General features: G+C 40.6%; 1 protein-coding gene across 1 annotated transcript in view; it reads right to left on the reverse strand.

Annotated features, from left to right (window-relative positions):
* Positions 1 to 1,089: 1,089 nt before the first annotated feature.
* Positions 1,090 to 24,434, reverse strand: part of BMT2 (base methyltransferase of 25S rRNA 2 homolog) — a 66,830-nt gene continuing 43,485 nt past the window's right edge. Inside the window, exons 4-5 of the mRNA XM_019543403.1 lie at positions 9,572 to 9,686; positions 1,090 to 3,509 (exon numbers count right to left, since the gene is read on the reverse strand). Coding sequence (XP_019398948.1) covers positions 2,880 to 3,509; positions 9,572 to 9,686 — 745 coding nt within the window. The 3' untranslated portion in view covers positions 1,090 to 2,879. The remainder of the gene's footprint in view (positions 3,510 to 9,571; positions 9,687 to 24,434) is intronic.

Consider the following 24,434-nt stretch of genomic DNA (forward strand, 5'->3'; position numbering starts at 1 on the left):
ACTAAATTTTGTATTTTTACTACAATTGTTGGGTTTATAAAATGTTGATATTTACCCTCATTATCCCCCAAGAAACACAATTCACAAAACGCTTTAAAAATATTTTTTAATAAATGTGCTTTGTTCACAAAAAGGAGTGAAATAAAGACAACAAAATGCAAACAAAACATTATGGTATGTCTGTTTTCCTGACACCTAGAGTATGGGGATCATCTTCCTCATCTTTCATCCAGTCATGATTCTGAGGAGTTTCAAAATATATACATTCTTCCTGAACCAAAGCTGTTTGTCTAGAAGTTTCTGATATTTCTCTCCCATCATGGGTGGTTGAAGAAATAGCAGGAAGCCCCTTTTCTTCACCCAAAAACACATGCGCACACACACTCGCCCACATCCGGAAAGCAATTAAGATACTTAGATTGGGCAGCAAAAGAACAGAGTTTTTATGATCATTTGAAGTCCCTGAACCACAAAACGTTGTCACAAGCTGCCAGACAGGCTGAATTCTTACATTCAAAGATTAAGCTATTTCTACTGAGGTGGTCTTGGTCTGAATTTTTAGCTATACTCTTCGAATGAATCAAACCACATGTCCAGGTTTATATCAATACATTAATGCTAAACAATAAATACGTTTTATATAGCTTTTTAAAAATACCAATTGAAATATGCCATGAACACTTGAGCATGAGCAGAATCAGTAATTTGTGTAAACACTTAAGAATTTATAGCACCAACATTTTAGCTTTAATATAACCACTGACTCCAGCAGGGCTCAACTGGGAAGAAAGGGATTTTGACTGCTAGGCATCTTAAATTTAGTGAAAGTGTATTTTAAGCACTAGATGTGAACATTAAGTTGTACTTAATTTATGTAATGTAACTTAATTTGAAAATATACCATTAATTTCATTTAAATCAGTAGCTTCCTATTAAATTCTTATATCTTAAAACAGCATGAGCTTTAATTCATAATGCTTACATCTAGTCTTAACATTTTTCCATTTTTAATTATAACTTTCTTTAGTTTCCAACTACCTATCACTCCCATTTAAGAGCAATCAAGTTTGGTTGAGTAGGGGATTTTCCTTATGTGATGTGCAAAAGGTACAACAAGCTTATGTTAAACAAACTTAATATAGTTTGTGAAAATATTAGTGTAAATAGGATCAGCTATCTAGAATATACAGTCTTTAAAAAGAAAAACAACTACAGCAAATTGTGAAATTCCAGTGGAAACTTAAGTATTGTCCTTAAAAGAACCACTTGAAGAATCCATATTAGAAAAGGTTTACCCACTAATTTCTGGCCGATGAATACAAGACTACAGTTCGATAACATGACCTATGAAGTTTTTATTGTAATCATTAGGAAACTAGTATTTTCCTACCTAGGACTTCTGGACCACATTTTTCAATGCGTGTTCTTTCTTAGGATATTAAATCCATATTTTGACATCTAATTTGTGTCGCTTTTTTAGGTACCCCAAAATACTGAAGACCCAAACTTTGGGCATCCAGGTCTAAGTTTTGCCAAGAGGAAGAAAGTTAAAAAAGCAAAACAAAAAAATTGAAGGGAAAAACAAAACAAAATACCCCTCCCCCCAGTACTTATAAATCGAGCATGTTTCCACCTCTAAATACTATTTGTCTGCAAGGTATTTCTTATGGATTTATACAGATTATTTCAGCATGTTTACAGAGCAGATTTTTCTCTCAGCTGCTTAATTTGAAAGCAACTTTTTGACAACTCTAATTAAATTTTTTTAACAAAATGCTATATTCACTACATAAAGCCTCGATCTTGCAAACACTTAAGGCTATGTATAACGGAACTCAAATGAGTGGTCACAGTGACTACTCAAATAAGTGTGCATATTTCCTTAGGTAGCTGTAGAATTAGGCCTCACCATTTATAAAAGTCAGCCAGCTGTCATAACTGCAATATGGGAATTCTGCAAATAAGATCTGTAAAAGATGTAAAAAAAATAATACAACTGATCTTTTTCACCTTCAATTTTTTACTCTAAAATATTATGCAAAAGATGATTTCCAAGGGGGTGGGGTGGGGAGTGGAATATGCAATATGGGCAATACTGCTATGTTAGTGCTACCAAAACCATAAAATTACCTAAACTTTCCAAATGAAGTGATAAAAAGATTGTCTAGATCTACCATAGTTTTCTGTTGGGGTAGTTTCTAGTCAGCATGTCTGCCTAACGTCTCTTTATGCAATTAGACATTACAATGCATATCGAGAAGAAAATGTCCCCCTGCATTTTGCCATTACCTCAAACTGTTGTAGGAAGTGCAACATAAGTAAAGCCAGATGTGTAAGTATTAGTTTCTTCAGCCCAAGCTTAACCGGAATGAAATAGCTTTCTGCAAATGCTTTGTTCAGTTAAAGAGAAAAAAGGACAAATTTCACCCAACATCTTACTCCAAACTATCTGCACATTTAACTATCAAAGTGCAAATTATTTCCTTCCTACGTACACTGAGTCCACCAACTCCAGTGTCTTAAGTTTCAACTGTAATAAGCATTTAAAATAGCGAAACAAGACATTTAGCAAATTAAATAGAATTCACACACTTCACAGCACTGAAGAAAAGAATGGTACCTTTCTGGAAAAATTTGGTGATATAAATCCTAAAGAACGTAACAAGAATTTATGCTATGACAAGTCATTTGCATAAAACTTGTATTCTTCACCTTTATACAAGAATAAATTTTAAAATTCAAGATAGAAAAAAATAGCAAACTCTGTAAACCGTTGCATTTTCTCTATGCAAACCATTTTTATGTACTGAGCCCATGTTAGTATAGCGAAATTAGTTAAATGATAAAGTTTTGACTTAAAGGGCATTTCAGATGTTATATTAACTTAGAAGTAATATAGGATCTTCTAGCTCATAGAAAGGGATAGAACTAGCCTGGCTTTCTCCAGAGTCTGAGTCATAAGGGGCTTCAGGAAGCTCCATGAAACCGTAAGCTATTTGTTCATCTTCTGTGTCTGATCGGACATAACAGGAAGTGTTAGAATATTCTTCCTCCTCTACACTGTTGAAATCCTGTGGAATATACAGCATCCCTGGATAGTTCCTGCTAACTAAGTCACTTGTTGTTTGCAGGGAAGTTTTCCTAAATGCCATTAGGTGCATATGAGAAAACTTTGAATACTTGAGACGTTTAAAACCCAGTGATTCTATGGCAATTTTCCAGCTTTTCATCATCATAGCATGGCGATTCTGGTGGGAGGAGTCAGGAGTGATAATAAGCAACAAGCCATTCAGCACCAGAAGTTCATGGGCCTTCTTGCAGCATATCCATCGTTGATAAGGTGATGGAAAGTATGAAAGGAGAAGTGAGAAAACCACCACATGGAAGAGTTCTCCAGGTAGAGAATCAATGGGATTTTTCAGCTGTTTAAGAAAGGCATCTATAGCATCTTGTGCCAACTGGAGAGGTTGCTGAATCTGAAGATTTAGGAAGTCACATTTGTATACACTCTAGTGAGAAGGAAAAAAATACTTTTACTAAAGATGTCATGTAAACTCACAAGATGATCATGAATAGCTAAACACCTTGATAATCAGCCATTGTGGGGCATACCTAATGCTACCAAATTGTGCTGTAGAGTCTGAACTTCAGCTTTTAAAAGTATTTGTATTTCCAGTTCTCAGTTACAAAGAAAATGTTCAAAATGTGAACTGAGGCACAGAACTAAATATTTTTAGCAAAACAGAGTTAACTCATATTTAAAGAGACAAGAAACTATTTTAATTTGGTAGGAAAAAAACTAGTTAATATAGTCACCCAATAAGAAAACTGAACAGTCTTCCACATTTCTCCAAATGCTCAAGCCAAACATTTTATACCTAACTGCAAAATTCTTCTATATTCCTTCCAATGTACTGGTAGTTATGCATTTAAAAAACATGGTAGCAGCCAAGACTAACACAATCACTGGGCTACTACCCAGACTATTTACATTTTTCAAACCTTTTAAATTTAAGATGCCTAAAGTTTTCCAGAAGTTGGTTAAAGAATTAATGAAATTCACAAAAGTCATTAGGTCCAAATTACTGAAGGATATGAATAAACCTATTATTACAAAGCATTATTCAATACATGAGGTAGAGCATGAAAATGACAAACCAGGGAATCCAATTCATACTTCCGTCAAAATATTAAATGCTATAAAAGTATTTTAGAAGTTAAAATATGCAGTGCAATATGTTTTAGTTTAATGGCACTTCATATTCACAAAGATTCATTAGTTGACTTATTTCAAGAAAATATACTCCTTAAAACACAATTCCTTAACAGTCTCATTAATTTGCTTTGGCCAATTATAAATGTCTGAGTTGCAAATTGGTAATTAAACATAGAAACTTATTTTGTGAAGAAGTAGGACAAGTGGAGTGTAATCTGATATCTTTCACAATATAACAAAACCTTCTGTAGCGTATTTTTTGACAAATTCCTTGCAAGGGACTTTTCAGCAGTCGAAAGGAGAAAGAAAGCATTTGCATGTATATAACCATTTCCTTCTCAGAGAATGTGCAAAGAATTAAGATTTAATCAGTGCTCCAAAAATCTTTCAATTGCTTCACACTGGCGTAAGATGTGGTATCCTGTTGTCAGAAACCAACTGAAAGGTTTACAGAAGTTTAATTAAAATTAGCAGTAGCCACACAGCAGTGTCCATATACAGGATCTTCATAAAGTCTTTGTGCGCTTTTAAACTTTAATAACTTACGTTGTAGGTATGATGGAAATAATCTGGAAACGACATTTAAAAGCAAATTAAAGTTTAAAAGCGCACAAGGACTTTATGAAGACCCTGTAGTATCACATTCCCTATTCTTTTGTTTTAAATAGGGAATTGACCATTGTGGTTATATTGCAGTTCCTGGTGGTAGTCCTGTAGTTTTTAGGGATATGAAAGGTTAAACAATTAATTGGTTAACTGATCAGCTCAATGATAACTGGTTAGCTTACCGGTTATTGTTTAGTGCGGGGCTGGACCCAGTCCTACAGGGAAGGGGCGGAAGAGGGAAGCCACATGGTACCCTAGGAGGAACCACAAGGTGGCAGGGCAGGCAGGCAGAAGGAAGGGACAATAGTCTTTGAGGTTAAAGAAGAAAACAGTGGGCAGCCTAATGACTCCTCAATTAAACAATTAGCTGCTCCCTCCCAGCACATGGGCTTCACCTGAGCTGTGTTGTCTGGCAGGGCTTGCCACTGCTCCTGCCACCACCACAGGGCCAAAGGGCCTGAGGAAGGGCTCCCGGTAGCAGCTGTCTGAGCTGCTGACTTACTGGTCAAACCAGGGGTTGGCAACATTTTTGGGCAGAGTACCAGAAACACCTGCAACCTCAACCTGTAAGTTGTCTGCGTGCCAGGGCAGATGGAAGGGGAGATGCAAGGGGCCCAATCCTTGTGGCACCACAGCCCCAGCCCCTTCCTCAAGGCATGCATCCCAAGCAAAATGCCTTCACTTACCACATACTGGCATACATGATGGGCTTTGCCTACCCCTGGGTTAAATGGTTAACTGATATAATTCGAAGAGATTAAAAACAGATAATTTTTTAAAAAAAATATTCACATCCCTTGTAGTTTTGTTGCATCCAGGACAGTTCAGGGAAAATGCAAAACACACCCCAAATATTGTGTTTTATAGCATCTTTTACTGGACCAATTTTATAATGGGAAAGATGTTAGGTCTGACCGAAGACTTTTTGTGCCTCTCAGCACTCCTGCCAATTAAAGGTGGTCCAGTAAGAGATAATCCAAAACAAAATGTTGCTTACTGTAATTGGTGAATTTTAAAAGGACCGTGGCAACTCTGAAAACACTGTTTCTATCTGCCAATTGTGCATACTTCAGTTTTAATATTTAAACATTACTAAAACTAATAAAACTATATATACACACACCAAAGAAGCACTGTATGTAGGTCACCTTTGCCAATATTTCTCCGGTTAATTTAATGATTGTGAGGAGATAGACCTCTTCAATATGAACAGAATATAGGAAAAAATGAGGGATTTAAAACAATTTCAAAATGCACTACTTTCAAAAAATTAGTTTGATAAACTACTTTTTAGGTACTGAAAATTAAGTCAAGAACTACCGTAGTTCTCCTTATGCTACCTGCTAGATTGCATGTGTAAGTCAGAGTTCTTAACATTACTGCACTTGATAAAAAGTCATAACTGCCTGGCCACCATGCAACATTGTAAGGACAAAAAGCTCCTTCAGGTGTAGACAACCCATACAAAGCCTATCCACTGCTGAACTCAGTGATGCTTGAGCCTCCTACTGACTGGTCACAAATAGTTTACTAAGGAAGTAGTCATACAACCAAGGAAGCTGTTGTCATTGAGCCTTCATCCAATTTAGGTTTCCATTTTTCACTTCAATATTCTTAAACTCTTTCCCTATCTCAGTGATGTATTATATTTGCTGATAATATAACTTGTCTCTTCAACATGTTATTTTCTTAAATGCCAGGTTATTTTGATAGATTTAACCAACACTGTCCCCCCATATACAGGAAGAGACTTCTCCCTCCCTTGATCTGGCTTTCTTCTTGATCAGCCTCCACTTGGGAAACTAATAACCTACAGTCACATTGGGAAGATGTGTTACAAGGGTTATCAATCCTCACATTTCAGAGAAACTAAAGCACAAGGTCAAGAGGAAATCTACTCTGTTCTCCTCACTCTCTCATTTAACAAGATTAATGTATCTTAATACCAGGTAACAAAGTCATTAAGTCACAATTCAGTAGCTAGGGTTCAGAGCCTGGAACTTCATGAACTTGGAAAAACATGCAGGCAAAAAATTTTTTTGCTGAGAAATAGCATCCAAAGGCCTGAAAACAGAGGAACATCCCCCACCCCATCACTTGGCAAATTCTACAAACCCTTCAGCTACAATAGTCACACTAGTGACTTAGTTCCACTTGTGTAAATAATTAGTTATGGACAGATGTTACATATGCAGTGCTGCTGCACTTCAAAGTGCTACAAAAAATGTACCATTACAGGTGTGAATAGATGTGATGTGACCCTTCTGAGCCTCCAGGCCAAAGCGCTATGAAATAACTGAACGCATGCAGCAGTGTGCTTTCCAAAAGAAGATGTGACACAGTTACTCAGCCCTGTGGCTCTGCTCCTCCATCCTCCCTGGCAGGAGGGGTGAGGGGGGGAAAAGGGGAGAATGGGAGCCTGTCAGCATGCATGCTGTAGCACAGGGATCCTGGGGGTGGGAGGGCTGCTTGTAGAGTTACAAATGCAACATCTGTCCATGGCCTAAAATTAATGATACGAGAAAGTTTACACTAGGGAAAATGAGTCAAAAGCATCACATGACAAGATCTCAGACTATGGCACAGTAACCCATGATGTGGTAGGAAACCATATTTCTTCACTCATTTCAAAATGATCCTTGTTTTTTTATGACAAAAATATTATTAAAAATAAAGTATGCATTGTTAAAAAGAAAGTCTGGGAACATGTCCCTTTGAAAATGCCTCCCCTTCCCTTCTTTTTTTAAAAGAAAAAATTCAGTTTTTTACTACCCTGAAAGACTGCATAAGATTCATAAGCTTGTAGGCTTATGATAAGACATACCAAACTGTTTTGTCAGACTGTTTAAAAACTGTTCATACTAACATCTTTAACACGTTAGAGAAAAGCTCTTCTATGATACCCTGCGTTCAAACCCTACTCATTAAAAACTCAATTAAAGACTATCATCATAATACATCCCAAAGAGACAGCTTTCTTGCAGATAAAATGCAATAACGTTCTCTAGCTATGTTTTTAAGACTATCAGGCTGGTTGTTTTATGTCTGTCATCCTGGTGTGCCACTGAAGCTCAGAAAACTTCTGAATCCTTCCTTGTAAAAAAAGGGTTTTCACACTGAGGAATGTCAAAGGATGTATAGGAAAAAGGGGAGGAAAAAACCTCCCCTTTTTTTTCACATTATGGACTGTTTTTATAGGGCTGGTTTTACATTTTTGTTTTGGCAGTCAAAGGGGTTTTTTTGGTAATCTTTAGCTTCTAATCATACCTAAAAAAAACAGAACAACAACAAAAAAAACTTGTTCTTCACTGTAGATGTGGTTAAAGTCTTTAAAAATACCATTCCTTTCTGAATCTTCTCATCTTCCTCCTACTCTATCCTTAGTTCTTCTTTTGAAAGCACTTATTACCCTGTCAATGAGCACTAATCAAAATTAACAGACGGTGCTAACAGAAGTGACATTTGACATATGATTAGCCCTCCGAAAGTGCCCTACAGGTGTGCTGTGATGTGCATGGCTGCAGAGTGCTTTAAAAGTAGCCAACTGTGTGACAAATAAATTAACCAACATCACATGAAGGGTAAGAGGAAGGATCTCCACTTCAGAGTGTGTTAGGGAACTTCTGTTCCCTGGGATTAATTTGTGCTGCAGTCAGGGTTGGGTTGATGCAGCGCAGCCCAGCCCAGCCCCACCCCTGGTGCTGTCTGCAGGAAGGGATGGGGGAGGGGGAGTGAGCTGTAGGCTGAGGTTTGCCCAGCCTGAGCTGGACAGCTGGCAGGTGGATTGGAGCCCCCCACCCTGCTTCATAGCCCCTACCCACAACCCTCAAGCTCAGGCTGCACAAATCCCAACCTGCAGCTTGCTCCCCCTCCTTTCCTGCAGACAGCACTGAAATGAGGGGGCAGGGCTATGGCAGACTAGGCTCCAAAGTGGAGCTTAATCCTCCCCCACCCCTCTAACCCAACAGGTGAATGTTTGTTGGGGGGGGGGGAGAAGGGGGAGATGGTGCTCTAACATATAGTGCTTTAAGTGACATGCCGTTAGAGCATGGACCTGCATACCTGTCAGCACCCAAAGTTAAGTGTCCAGATGTGTGAGCCAAAGAGAGCACACAACTCCAGCAGGTTTAAAGCATCTAAGAACTTGTCCAAACACTGAATATGAACAGTTTTAACTATGGGTAGTACATGTTGCACAAGGTTAATGAAAGCAGTGCAACTATGTGGAGATCAAGTGGCAAGTTGAGCAGTATTTGTTGAATCCAACTAAATGTCTCATTCTAATGCATCATCTTGTTATAGAAAATGATGAAGTCATCTGTTCATTTTCTCTCCTGCTCTTAAGTTGTCAGTGTAAAACAGCCTCCAAAGAGCAACCCCCACCATTCATGACTAGACATGACCCTTCTTAAAATAAATTAACCTTACCATTTAGACACCTGGACTCACCAACCTAATAATCTTAAAAAAAAAAAAAAAAAAAAAGGACAGCCAAGGGTTTCCAGTTTTCTCCTCTCATTTCTTTTAAGGGAGCACACTAGGGGGTTGCAATACACTAGCAGTTTTAAAAAGACATTTATCTTAGGATTTTCCTCAATTTGGTCCTGCTGGTAGCCATCTTATTCTTCTAACTTTCATCACAAACAACCCCTTCTACAACTTAAGCTATGCAGAATTTTTACCAAATGTAATAGCTGTAAAATACATAACAATCAAAATTTAAGATAAACTCAGAAAAATATTACATACCTCAACAGCTGGGACAATGTCTATACCAACAGTCAAAAATTCTTCAAACTTTAGAAATGGATTAAAGCAGCTGCCAACGTCAAGCAATCTGATCTTTCCTGAGGGGTAGAGCAATCTAAAAAGAAGCAGAAATCCAGTTTGATCAAATACTATTTCAGAACACAGCTTCTAGAATTTCAGACCCCTGGCACATGTTACACTTAAGACATGTTAACCAAGCCCTGAATAGTAACCTGGCCATACATTAAGGAAACTACTGGCTTTGCAAAAAAAGGGAAACCAGCCCCCCAAAATACTGTGCAATTTTTTTTTACTGGTTTCTGTCATGCCTTAAACTGAACATATGGCAGGATGAGGAGAGCATTGGTAGCTTCCACTGGCCCCTGGCATGGTCCCTACTTGCTAAAAAATCAGCTATCTGTTGGCTAGATCAGGACTGCACCAACACTGAACTAACACTGTTGAAGTCCCGGAAGCTGGTTGAAAAATCAGCTGATCATCAACTGAATCTGGGACTACACCAGGGCTCAAACCCACCTTAGTGCTGACCCTGAAGGGGGTTCAAGCCCTCATGCAGTTCCAATCTAGGTGATGATTGGAATTTTTATAAAAAAAAAATTTATAAATCTTCCACATGTATAATTTAATTATTGGAGGAGTAGTTTTATATTCAGGGTCATCTTATATTTGATTAAATATAGTACTTTTTTATATAAACAATTCTGGCTTAACTAGTACAAAGTATGAAAAAGGATGAGACTGCACCAGTTTGCTAAAACAGACTAAAGATAATGAATGCCATCAGTCCACACTTTGATTGCCTTAATTTGTTATTTTCATGATCATATTTTAAAAGTAAAATTGAGCTAGTTTCATATTATAGTTCAAATGTTTCCAAATGAACAAGTAGATACAAAGAAAATAATGAAGAAAAATAAATCTCTAAATACGTAAGGATTTATATTTCACATACATTATTTTTGCTTTCTATGAAGCACTACAAACACATATGATTTTACAATAAGCATTTAATGTAAATTATATTATACACACACACACACACTTTTCTGGAAGTTCCTTACATATTAAATTTGTGCCATAGTAATGTTTGAAGGCAGAAATCCTATTAAAATGAATCTAAGATCAATGCTAACTTCCAATTATCAGTATTGTATGTATAACAATAATTTATCTGTACTGCAGGATTTGTTTTTACATCATTTGAATAGATTATCCAATGTGCACTAGAAATGAACGGCTCTTAAATTTTGGATTTTGAAACATCTATTGTATGACAGCATTTTGCATACTGCATTTGAGTTTACTGTAGATGAGAGAAATATATCATCTTTGAAAGACTCCATTTTCAAAAAAGACAATTCAATGTATTGTTGAATTAATTTTCTTGGATACAGGCTACAAAGTAGTAATAGCTAAAACTAATACTTCACTAGTCAGAAATGAAGGCAGGGCAGACAGGGTGGCATCTCATTCAAGAAGGCCTTAGTTTTTGTAGGCTATAGCCTATTTCAGTGGTACCCGGCCTTTTGGTCCCACAGGCCAGGTAAGTGGGGTGGAGTTGATCTGTGGGCCAGATCTGGTCCATGGGCCTGACCTGGCATGTGTCCTGATCCAGCAAACAGGGTTGGTCTGGCATGTGGTCCCAGACCTGCATGCCAGATCAGGCCCCAGCCCTGACAGCCTTGTGTGCCAGATTGCACCTGGGGCCCTGGGGCCTGTGCTCAGGGCCATGCCACCTGGCCTGTAGGGTATGGAAATATGGCAGGGAAGCAGTGACAGTGGTAACAGGCACCACTTCCCCCCCCACCAAATGTACAGCCTCTGGGGAGACCTGTGGGCTGAAATGACATGGCTCTGCAGGGAAGATCTGGCCCATTAGCAAGAAGTTGAGCAACCCTGGTCTACTTTGTCAGACACTATGAACAGACTTGCACAGGGCAGAAGTACTAAACTAAAAGCATTAAAGTAATTTAAATACAAACGATAGGGAAAAGACAAGAACTACCCTTCTCCAGTCAGTGTTATTATTCTCAGCTACAAACAATTATCTACTGTTGACTAGGAACTGCTTGGAAAATTTTGAAATAAAACAAACTAACAGAATACATACTGGACACCCTAATTACTGACATATTCTAGTTTTTACCACATTTTTAAAAATCTATTTAAAAGGTGAATTTCTTGGGCATAGGACCACATATTCTTTATTTTCATTATGGAGCCCAATCCTGAACCTGTAGTATTAAAAAACAGTAATAGAGGTCTGTACAAATCCTACCTTTGATGCTTTTAAAACACATTAGATAAGATGCAAGAAGAAGGTTCACATCCTATTTTTCTTACAGGGCAGTTTTAGATATAGGAGGACTTGGCTATTTCAACAGCAGATCAAAGGCGACATAAAAGATGCCATTATTCAGAAATGTATTTAGCTTTGGCCTGTTTTTCCTTGTTATAATGAAAAGCACTTTATAAGAGGATAAAACATTAAGAGAAAAAAAATCAGCAGCACACACCAGTTTCTAACCTAATTCTTTTAGAGGAAAATCTTAATGGTTCCAAGGTCTTTGGCAGCTGGTAGTTGTGCTAAATTAATTCTTCACAAATGCAAGAAGTTCACAGAAGATTATTCAAGGGCCAAAACAAAATTATTTTGCCATCTAGCTTAAGGCAGAAAAATAAGAATTCATTTTCCAGCCATAACGTCTATGAAGTCTATGAAATTTTTCCAGTAGGTTCTCTTTAGGGAATAAAAAAAAGTTAGGATTTAATGAAACTGTAGAGAAGATATGCGGTGCTTCCTTCCAAGTTATTAAAAAAATCATCACTTTAAAACACAGATTGAAAAGCACACAGGAGATTCCTTTTAGAGACTAGTTTACTGGTGTAGTCTACCTGACAACATTTGTACAATAAAAGCTATGAGAAGCAATGACTAGAACAAGGTGGAGCATGAATGACCTCTTGAAAAAAACATCAGTTCTGCTTTTCTTTTGCTCTAGATCAGGGGTTGACACCCCCCACCATGCATGCCAGAGTGTGTCATGCAAGGTCATTTTACTTGGCACACCACAGCCAGCCTGGGTTCTGGGCAGCTGCCACCGGCCACGAACGAAGCCTGAGCTCTTGCAGCAGGTGGCCGGGAGGCTGCAAGCAACCCAGCCTCAAGATCAGGCAGCAGTTGCCCAGAGCCTGGGCCAGCAGCAGCTGGACTCCATGGCAGCCACAGCTCCACGCATGCCTCTGGGTGGACTATGGGAGAGGGGCTGAGGTTACCCTGCCCCAGGCCCCGCCCCTGCCATCTGCCCAGAGGCATGCATGCTGCCACAGAACTGGTGCCAGTGCTCCTGAGCCCAGTGTAGCTGTTTGCAACCTGCTGGCCACCTGCTCCACCTGCCCAGAGCCTGGGCCAGCTGTGGCAGGCAGCCAGGAGGCTGCAGACAGCTACACTGAGCTTTGGAGCCCTTGACTGAGCTTGGCAGTGGCGCAGCTGTACATGCGCCTACAGGTAGATGGCAGGGGAAAGGCACTGCCCCAGGCCCCTCCCTGCCATCTGCCTGGAGGCACACATGTATCTGCTGCCACCACAGAGCCATTGCCAGCACTGTAGAGCCCAGTGCAACTGTTTGCAGCCTTCCAGCTGCTTGCCACAGCTGGCCTAGGCTGCAGGGCAGGAAAAGGGCCGGGGCAATGCAACCCCAGCCCCCTTCCCGCCATCCACCTGGAGGCACATGTGCAGCTACCACCAGCAACAAGGATCAGGTCCCTTGCACACTGAGTCAAGGCATCAGTCAGGGTTTAGGTGTTTTTGGCATTCCGGCCAAAAAATGTTGCCAACCCCTGCTCTACGCGGCTGGTCAACCCCATAAACTGAGCCCTAAAGATCTTGTGTATGCTCTACAGCCTTGAGAAACTAGATATGTTATCCTGAGTATTGAGCTTCCTCTTTTCTCTGCCAGACAGGTTTTACTAGTTTTAAGGCCCAGCTTATGAAGGACTCTGTTGGTTACAAGCTCTTGCATTGGTCAATGTATTTTAGTTAAAAAATGTTTTAGTGTTAATGGTGGGGCCCTACCCTGACATCTGTATTAAAACTTGCATTACTGAAAAACAGCATAGCTTTGTTCTACTCTCCTGTAGGGATTATGCTGTATGCAACACATGCTAACCGTTACCTTAGTATGAACTGCTTTGTGTGGACCCTTCTTAAAATCTAAGTTTTTGTTGAGGAAAGCAAAAAAAGTAAAACCACTAGATACAGAGCTCTAGATATAAATATATATACAGATATACCTTGTCCTAACATCCAGAAGATAAAACCAAGTACTTCCAAGTATACTGTATGCATTATGAAACACACCATATTGGCAGTTTTCAAAGTTACCCATGAGATTTGAACACAAAAACAGATTTAACTTCCAATTCCTAAGATTTATCTTTTTAGCACTGAGAAGAAAGATAATCTAAGCTGGGGCGGGCAATTATTTTGGGCAGGGGGCCGCTTACTGAGTTTTGGCAAGCCATTGAGGGCCGCGTGACAGGCAGCCCAGAGCAGATTAATATTAATTTCCTAAATTTTTTAGGGGCCCCACAGGCCAGATAAAATGGCTTCACAGGTCACATCTGGCCCCCGGGCTGCATTTTGCCCACTCCTGATCTAAGCCCTGACCATTTCAAATGCACACTTTCACTCTGTAAATTGCTCAAGTCCTATACTATAATTATTTAGCTGGATGAAGGACATTAACTTCCTTCTTGACAACTTCCCTAACTAGAATACAGTTCCTTACTAGCTGCATTACAGAACCAACTAGATTGTAGTAGATAACACCAAAATATTGTAAGTAGGTAAAACAGAAGAAAAACAAAACAGAAGCACAAAAAAGGGGTTAAACATGTACTCTCCTGCCCCCACTCCAAAGGTCACACAGCTGCTTAGTGGTAGAACAAACAATATAATGAAAGCCAACACTTCTAGTTCTAGGATCCAGTAATTACTTAAGCAATAATTGTGGGGCAGAGAGGGAGCAGAAAATCTAAACTGTATCATACTGTCTGAGAAGCTGAATTCAGCTAACGGCTCTCTATGCAGCAGGTGAACAGCTGGCCTATTTTATACTTTTAGTGATATCCCCATTACAAAAGACAGCTCATAGAAGAGACCAGCTTATTGAATGCAGATGGAGAGAAGGAATGACAGGTGGTGCACTAAAAGACAGTAGTTATCCACCTGCAAAGGGTCCACCATGAAGTTTCCTTTTAAAAAGTATTGTTAAGGGCTGTTCCCTTTTCATCAGTATTTCTAACAAGCAAATAAAGGAAAAAATGAAAAAGGGAAGAAACAGGACTCAAAGGATTACAAGACTAACACAGATTCCATGCTTTCATGAAGGGAGATAGTATAAAGGGAGCATGCTTGAACCCGCCAGGTTTTGAACTGACAGGTTTTGAACTCCATTTTTCTGGTATATGCCACTGTAATGAAATATATGCAATTGTTTTGTGAAATGAGAAACAAGAGGGAAGACTAGATAGACATTTTTCACTTAAAAGAAATAATGGAACCAATCAAGGGGAAATATTTGTTAACTAAATCTAAAATAAGTTAAGCCTCCAAGGTTCTGCGTACAATAAAGAGGTGCACTTTGCAAAATGGAAATAACTTCATTAAAATAGCTGCTAGAAATGATCAGCTCTCAGAAGGCTTATCAAGTCCAAGATACTGCGAATTTTGAATGACATGACAGAAGAATCTAAGAGAGACACAGTGGAATTGACCTGCAAACTGTTTGCAAACTGCCTTGTTTATTGTCCCTGTTTGCTCAGTGAGTGTCCTTTTATACAGGGTATACTAAAAATAAAAACTAACACTAAAAGTCTCTCTAATAAACTGTAAGAATTAAAACTTGTACTAACATACATACATATTTCCAAGTGTGTAGCATGGAAAGAAATAAAGTACCGAAACCTTAAGTCCTGAAAATCAAGTCTCCAGTTAATGTTCTGAACAGGGTTGTCCAACATTTGGGTGGACAGGGACTGCCTGCTGCATCACTAGCACACAGTAGCATAGTTTCATAGTAGCTAAGGTCAGGAGGGACCTGAACAGCTCATCTAGCCTGACCCCCTGCCACAGGCAGGAACGAATGCTGGGTTCACAAGACCCCAGACAGGTGATCATCCAACCTCCTCTTGAATTTGCCCAAGGTAGGGGCAAGGACCACTTCCCTGGGAAGTTCATTCCAGATTTTGGCCAACCTAACTGTAAAATATTACCTTCTGATCTCTAACCTAAACCTATTCTCCATCAGCTTATTACCATTGTTCCTCATCACCCCAGGTGGTGCTGGGGAGAAAAGGGCTCTACCTATTTGCTGTTGATCTCCCCCCAATGAGTTTGTAGGCAGCCACCAGGTCCCCCCTTAGCCTCCTCTTGCTGAGGCTGAACACGTTCAGGTCTATCAGTCTCTCCTCATAGGGCCTGTCCTGCTGCCCTCTCACCAAGCAGGTGGCCCTCCTCTTAACCCTCTCCAGGCTGGCCACATCCCTCTTGAAGCACGGCCCGACCCAAGTCACATAGAGGGGGAGTATCACCTCCCTGGACTGGCTTGAGATGCATCTTTGGATGCATAACAAGGTATGGCTGGCCTTGCTGGCTGAGGTCAGGCATTGGCGGCTCATGTTCATCTTAGAGTCAATAATGACTCCAAGATCCCTTTCTGCCTCTGTGCTTTCAAGAGGGCAACTCCCCAGCCTGTATGTATGCTGTGGATTCCTTCTCCCAAGGTGCAGCACCCTGCATTTGTCTATGTTGAACCCCATCCTATTCTCATCCGCCCACTTTTGTAGTCTGTCTAAATCTGTTTGCAGCCTCTCTCTCCCTTCAAGTGTGTCCACCTCACCCTGCATCTTAGTGTCATCAGCAAACTTGGACAGCATGCTTTCTACCCTCTCGTCCAAGTTGCCGACGAAGATGTTAAATAGTGCGGGCCTGAGGACTGAGCCCTGGGGTACCCCACTGCTCACATCTCGCCAGGTTGAATACAACTCCTCCACCACTACTCTCTGGGTGCACCCCATCAGCCAATTTTTTACCCATCCAACTGTGCAGGCATCAATGAATGCCACAGTGACTTAATTTATTTAGTTGGGAGGGGGGAGAGAAGAGAAAGAAGATGCAAAAATTTGCAAACACTCTTAAAAATAAGAATTCTGCTCAATTCCTGGCCCCACGGTAAATTGTATTGTTCAGAAAGCATGGCAAAATCCATTTAATCATTCTGAGGGTGGTAAGAACATGAATATTAAGACAATTTTTTAGTATCTGAACCAAAACTTTTAAGATTTTAAAAGGTAAGCTTTACATATACAGTAAACCCAGGATTCTTCCTTATCCCCCAGGGAAGATGGGGGTACATGAACTACTGAGAGATGTATTTGTATTACAGCTGCAGTTTGGGATCACCAAGGTTCTCCAGCTGATTACTACAGCTTTTATTTCCAAGGGTACCACTCTTCCAATCAGCTGCATCAGATTGCTGATGAACTCCAGCTGAGTGGAGGAGCAGCATCTTTTGAAGTAAGAGTCAGCAATCAGCTGAATGGTTTCTCTTTATATTCAACAACCCACTATGAATTAAGCAAGTTGTGACCACCTGAATATGGAAAAATTGGGTTCAATTGTACTTATTTTTTCAATGAAATGTTGCCTCAATGTGTTAAAATAAAATATATTTTGGAAACAGGCAATAAGCTCACGCAATATGACTTTTCAGTAAATTTTCTGCAGGGTACATCTAGGCTTTGTGGCTAGCATCACATCTGGCTGCCTTTGACTTCCCACAGGCTGAATGGTCTGCTGAAAGCTGTGATAATCATTTACAGATGAGTTAAGTGGGGGCAGCCTTTATCACAAATCCAGAGCGAAGCTTAAACTGTAACCCTAGAATTCTTAAAATATATGTAAGTGTCAAATGTGAGCAAATATGTAGGATAATAGAGTAGAACTAGAAGGTTCTTGCAAGGCCTTCTAGTCCAGCCTCCTGCTCTTCAACCTAACTCCTCAGGACTAGGAGTCCTCAGTTTCCCCTCTTCGCCCATGTGAAGCACAAGAGAACTTGTATGTGCCACTGTGATGCAATGGATTTAGATTCAAGTTTCCCTCTGAGTGTTCACATGCTACAGAGGTGAAGATGCAAAAGAAATCTTAATAAACATAATTTATTTCCTGTCTTTAAATGCAAGCAACATGCATTAGAAGTTTTTATTCCTGCAAGTATTCACTTCAGACATGACTAAACTTCAGTAAGTGCATGATTTAAGATTCCTTTGGATAAGACGCTATATGAATGCAAATTGTTTTTAAAAGGCGAACATTTTATTAAGTTCAGTATTTTTTCTAGCACTAAAATAAGCTTCCAGAGCACTGGCACATATGCTTATTTCTGAACTAGTCAGAAAATATAGGAAGACGTAAGGTAGACATAAAAGGCACCAGTTTAAACTCAATTTAGCTACTGTTATTTCTAAGCTATTCACACACACTTTAGAAGTTCTTAGAAATGACATACAACAAACCATGTTTTAATATTGGTAGCATCTCAATGGACCAAAATGATGATGAATTCTGTGCCATTTAAAAGTCCTAGATGTTGATAAGAACCACTAAAGGAGCTGGCAGCCTTTTTCCATGCAAGTTTCTGCAATAAAAGATGTGTTTGATTGCATAACAGTAGCAGTTTTAGTCATGTCAAACCAGTGCTTCAGTTATTTGGTTCTACAGAACTATGAGCTTGAGTTTCTAGACCTTTCTATTACTGCAAATGTTGCCTGTATGATTAGCACAAAATCCCATAGAGCAACATTTAAAGACAGAATATATGACTATAACTTCATCAGTTATGGTTCTAGGAGTTTTCATTAGTTTACAGAACTAGGAGATAAAAGTTTCACCCTGAGATGGAAATTACAGATCCTCAAATTGGGAGACAATTTTGTGGAAAAAAAGGGCTGGACACACAGCATATTTGCATCAGCATCATTTATATGCTTTGAATTTAAGTAGGATTGGAGCCTACAATGTTCTTGTAGCCACAATGGTCCAGAAAGTGTCTGAGAAATACAGATTTTTTTTGTGATTTTTTTATTGGACCAACAGTATAGTTGGACAAGCTTTTGTGCACCACAAGCACTTGATGCCTGGAAATTTGTCCAACGGCTCTCCCAACTATACTGCTGGGCCAATATAACGGTATCACAAAAAATCATGCCTCTTGTACATTAATTCCAGTTACACCGGGATGCAAAGCAAACAGACAAGCAGAGATCTGAAAGTAGCTGCTTACAGTAGGTGTTGTTATAATGAGCTCAGCACTAGCCAAGTGAGGTAGTTAGCCATGTTAGTGTGAAGTTAGGCAGAAGGCAGGGCAGTGTGGCCCCTAAGAAACTAATTTATTCAGACAGCCATAAGCTGCCTGCTAAGCATCTGATGAAGCAAGCTGTAGCCTACAAAAGCTCATCATGTCCCTCAAAGCATAAGTCTATAAGGTACCACACTCCCCTGCCTTCTTACCAGGCAAGGAACACGCAATAACTTGTTTGCAATAACCAGACTACTACCACAAGCCGGAAGTGGAGAGTGATCTACACTGATATAACTTAGGATGATGTTACTTTTACTACACATTTCTCTCCAAGGTAAAAATGTATTGAAACTGTGGCACTTAATACTAGTGAAGACATTCACATCTTTTGCCTTGTGTTTGCTTAAACTGGTATAAGCAGGTCAAATGTTAACGCCCATAAATACTAAATTACGTTAATATGCTCCAATTGTTTTATATTAAGCAAACAATGTGTATTTGATTAAAATTACCTTAATAGAAACTGTAATACCATAGTCAACAGATATTGTATTAAGGACTCCACATTTTATCCTCGTTATACACATTCACATTAGTACTGGTCAGTAACAATTGACTTCATCACAAAATTTGAAGATATAAAATTCTTTTCCCCACTTAAGCCTAGCAGTGATCCTGTCATCTTTGTTTTATACAGCTTGTGGACAGTTTGGAAGGAGTCAAGTGCAAAGCAATACAAATGATTAGGGGCCTGGAAGACGCAACTTAGGAGGAAAGAATGAAAGAACTAGAGTTACTTAGCCTGGAGAAGAGAAGACTAAGTGGGGATTTGAAAGTCTTAAGACACCTGAAGGGTGATCACAAGGACTATGGAGACTGCTTTTTTTCTGTGGCCACAGGAGCAGGACTAAGAGCAACAGCCTCAAGCTTCAGCACAGGGAACTTAGGTAGGAGATTGGGAGTACCTTTCTGACTATGAGGGTGGTCAAGCATCTGAACAGACTACCTACAGAAATTTGTGCCTTGGATGTTTTCAAGAGCAGGTTGGACAGACATGTCAGGAATGTCATCAGGTATGATCCTCACTTGCAAGAACTCTTCTAGCCCTACCCTATTATCCTACATATTTGCTCACATTTGACACTGTAGACTGAAACAGAAGTACTGTGATTTTGTTGTGTTTTCAAGTAAAACATGATGAGACCTTTCGCAAGACTGCAGAGAAATCATTCTCAACCTTTCATTCCATGAACTACTTTTCTAGATTTTCACATAGAGCAGAGGCCTGATGGAAGCATACACCTTCCTTTTTTCCCCCCTCAAAAGTCAGGCTGGAAAATCAAAATCAAGTGATCTTTCATAATCCTCTTCCTCTTACCTATTGCAAAATATGTTGACACTCAAAGTTTTGCTCTAATGAGCATTCTTCTCTCTTCCCTCCGTATACAGGTAGTGATGATCTCACAATATACTTACACAATACTGCCTAACAAAAATATATTCTTCCTTTCAAAAAGTCATTAATATAACCAGGTCAGGCTAGTGATTACACTAATGAAAAATTAGAGACCTCCAGTCTCTCTCACCCATGTGTTCCTGCTGGAATGGTCACCTGTTAAGCACTGAAGTCCTATGGCGCTCTGACACCAGGGAGTGGGAGTGGTGATGCAACCCATGTCTCTCTGTGGGTGAGTAAGAGGGTGGGGGGGAGGTGGGAACAGTGCTTATACCCATGCTTTGGGGCTTATGGGGGAGTGGAGGTGGCCTGTGGCTGGGCATTTTCATTTTTCAGCTTTTCCATCTTTCCTAAATACAAGTTTAATAGCATGCAAATGATTGAGGAACTTAAATACTTCAATAGCATGCAAACGGCCAAAGTCCACACTTTCCTGACTGGGGGCAGCCCGGAAGAAGGTGGGGTTGAGAAGGGGAAGGGGAATGCTTGGCTCCATACTTTTGGGTTCTGAGAGGCTGGGAGGGCGTGGTGAACAGTTGTAGTCAAGTAGAGAGTGAGGATTCAGCTGGTCATTAGAAAAAGATAGTTTTTATTGAACATGCAGTGCAAGGGGGCTCCTTAGTAAAAAGTGCCAACAAAAGGGAACAGGAAAGTAGTGGACCCACCAGCTGGAGGGGAGGGGAGGGGAGGGGAGGAATAGGGAAGGGCAGGGAGTGATGTAGCATGGGTTGCCTGAAGTACTGATCAGATCTGTATCATAGAATGCTTTGTTTCCGACACTGAACTGGTGCACTGTGAACCAGTTTAAAAAGAGAACTAGATTTTCCAAGTATACATCTGAACCATTTCAGGCAGCTTTAGATTGGTTTAACATGCTGGTTTAAACCATGCTTAAACCAGTCTAGGTGTTACATATGTCTATGTCCCTTGAGATGCCTGTCCCCTGTGCAGGGTCAGATGAAGAAACTTCACATGGGTCTAGAAGACTTGTTTATATGCTGAACAATTTAATAAGACCAGTAAAGACCAGAATAATAAGCTTGCAACCTTTTTAAAATAATAAACAATCAAGTTTAATAACCACAAAGTAGTTCACTTGGTATTCAAGAAAATTACAGGTTCTATTTTGTTGTCTTGTATTTCAGTGAATAAAGTCTTTAACCACAAGGGCATGAAATATATATTATAAATATATAAATTACATATATAAAATATATATAAATTAACATAAAGTAAGGTCTGTATCCTGTACTAACACATGCTTCACATTAGATTCTGTCTTTTAGCAGGACTAATAATGTAATAACTTAAAGAAATAATTTTTTACTACTTACATACCATCATTAGCAGCATGGATAAATGTTTAAGTAGAATTGTACAGGAAATGGAAAAATGCACAGGTTACCAAGGAAGCATACCAGAAAATAGCAAGAACCTGCAAGGGGCAAAATCAGAAAGGCAAAGAAAGAATGAGCTGGACCTGGCAGGGGAGGTTAAAGACAACAAGATGTTCTAGAAGTATGCCAGAAAAAAAAACTAAGAAAACTGCAGGTCCAGGGCAAACTCTTAACAGAAGATACAAAGAAGACAGAACTACTCAACTGCTACTTCGCCTGTCTTCACAAAAAACAAAAACAAACTGTAACCAGACACCTAATAAGAATTATCTGGATAAGGAAGAGGACATACTCAGGGATGAGATAACAAGAGACAGTTAGAGAGCTTTTGATGGGTCTAAGTTACGAGAAGTCACCAGGGCCTGATGAACTTCACATATTCACAGTTTAGGGCTGGAAGGGACCGTGTGAGATCATCGGGTCCAGCCCTCCTGCTCTGGGCAGGAAAGCCTGCTGGGGTCAAATAACCCCAGCAAGGTGTGTGTCCAGTCTCCTTTTGAAGATCTCTAGGGTAGGTGCCTGCACCACCCCCACTGGGAGTCTGGTCACACAAACTGTAAAGAAATTTTTCTTGATATCCAGTCTGAAACCTCTTTCTAGGAGTTTATGACTGTTGCTCCTGGTTTTCCCCGGGGCATTTTGGTGAATAATTGTTCACCTAGCCCCTGATATACATGTGTAAGCTGCCACCAAATCCCCCACAAAGCCTTCTTCTCTTTTCTAGGCTGAACAGCCTTTCCTCATATGGTTTGCTCTTCAGGCCTATAATCATATGAGTGGCTCTTCTCTGGACTCTCTCAAGCTTCTCCACATCCTTCTTCAAGTGTGGCATCCAGAACTGGACGTAGTATTCCAGCGTACCAAAGAAACTGCCAGAGGAGATCTCAGAGCCCTTGGCAATAATACTCATGAAACAGTAGAAGATGGGCGAGATATCAGTGGACTGGAAAAGGGCTAACATAGTAACCACCTTCCTTAAAAAAGGCAAAAAAAGGAAGACCTAAGGAGCTACAGACTGGAATATCTGGTAAGTTACTGGACTATATCCCAAGGAAGTCTATTTCCAAGCATCTGGAAATGGAAATGCTTATCACAAACATCCACTGTGAGATTTACCAGGAGCAAGTAGTTTCAAACAAACTTGATGTCCTTTGACAAAGTAACTACACCTGGGTGGATGAAGGAAATGCTGTGGATATAGTATAGTTGGACTAAGGTTTCTGACAAAGTCCCACAAGACCATCTCAAAAGCAATATGGAAAAATGTGGGCTAGACAAAACCACTATTAAGTGGCTAGACAACTGGCTCAATAGCTCTATGCAAAAGGTAATTATAAATGGACCCATGTCAGAATAGCAGGAGGTTCCAAGCGGGTTTATTTTGGGCCCAGGGCTTTTCAACATGTTTATATTAAGCTTTCTATGCCAGATTTCAATGCTGGCATAGAAAGCTTAAACAAGTTTGCAGATGACATGAAACTGGGAAAAACTGCAACACACTGAAGGTTGTGAATGCAATTTAGAAGGACCTCAACTGGAAAGCTGGCTTGGAGCTAACAAGGTGACGTTCAATGTTGACAAACGCAAGGTGCTATACTGCTGGAGGAATAATCAGAAATACAAACACAATGGGTGACACCTGTCTGGATGGCAGCTCTACTGAGAAGGATCTAAGAGTCTTGGTAGATGACAGACTCCGAGTCTGCAGTGTGATGCAGCCATACAGAAGATGAATGTGGTTCTGGGATGCAGCAACAGAAACCTTTTGCTGATCCCAAAAGGGATCAGACAATTTTTTTGAGGAAAGGTATATTAGCAACCACTGAGAATGGGAGTTATAGATACAGTCTTTGAATTAGAACTTCCTAGACCTTAAATTGGTGGTGGGCAATTATTTTGGGCAGAGGGCTGCTTACCCAATTTTGGCAGGCTGTCGAGGGCCGCATGGGTACCCCACCCCCTGGTCACCATCTTGGGACTAATGTCCCAGGGCTAGCACTGGTGGGGCCCAGAGTGGGGCACAGGCCAGCAGGGGTCTGTGGGGCCGGGCTGGGCTGCACCAGCAGGGAGGGGTGAACTGGTCCAGCTCCACAGAGCCCCTGCCAGCTGGGACCCCGTGTTCCCGCCACCCTGCTCTGGGCCCCACCGGCACTGGCCCCAGGACACTGGTGCAGGCCCTGTGCTCCCATTGGCTACTTGTCCACTCACACCCAGGACCCCCCAGACCCATGGTACAGGTTGGGGGCAGCACTCAACCCCAACCCCCTGCTTGCCAGCAGGGAAGAAGCTGGTGCTGAGCATGGGGAAAAGCAGCCCCTTGTCTGCCCCATGGCTGGTGCCCCGCACTGCAGGTGCTTGCAGCCCACGCAGGGCTGTCTAGAGCAGGCACAGGCAGCCTCATGCAAGCTGCAGGTGGCTGCACCCCAGGGCACTGGCCATGGGGCAGGCAAGTGCACTCAGTACCAGCTTGTAACCCACCCCACTGCCAGCAGGGCTGGGTTACAAGCTGGTGCTGAGCACGGGTGGGGGCAGGTGTGAGAAAGCAGTTCCTCGCGCGCCCTACGCCCAGCGCCCCATGCTGCAGCCACTCACAGCCTGCCTGGAGCTGCCTGTTCTGGATAGCCCGG

Source organism: Crocodylus porosus, unplaced genomic scaffold (assembly GCF_001723895.1).
Source record: "Crocodylus porosus isolate Cpor-Errol unplaced genomic scaffold, CroPor_comp1, whole genome shotgun sequence".
Lineage (NCBI taxonomy): Eukaryota > Metazoa > Chordata > Crocodylia > Crocodylidae > Crocodylus > Crocodylus porosus.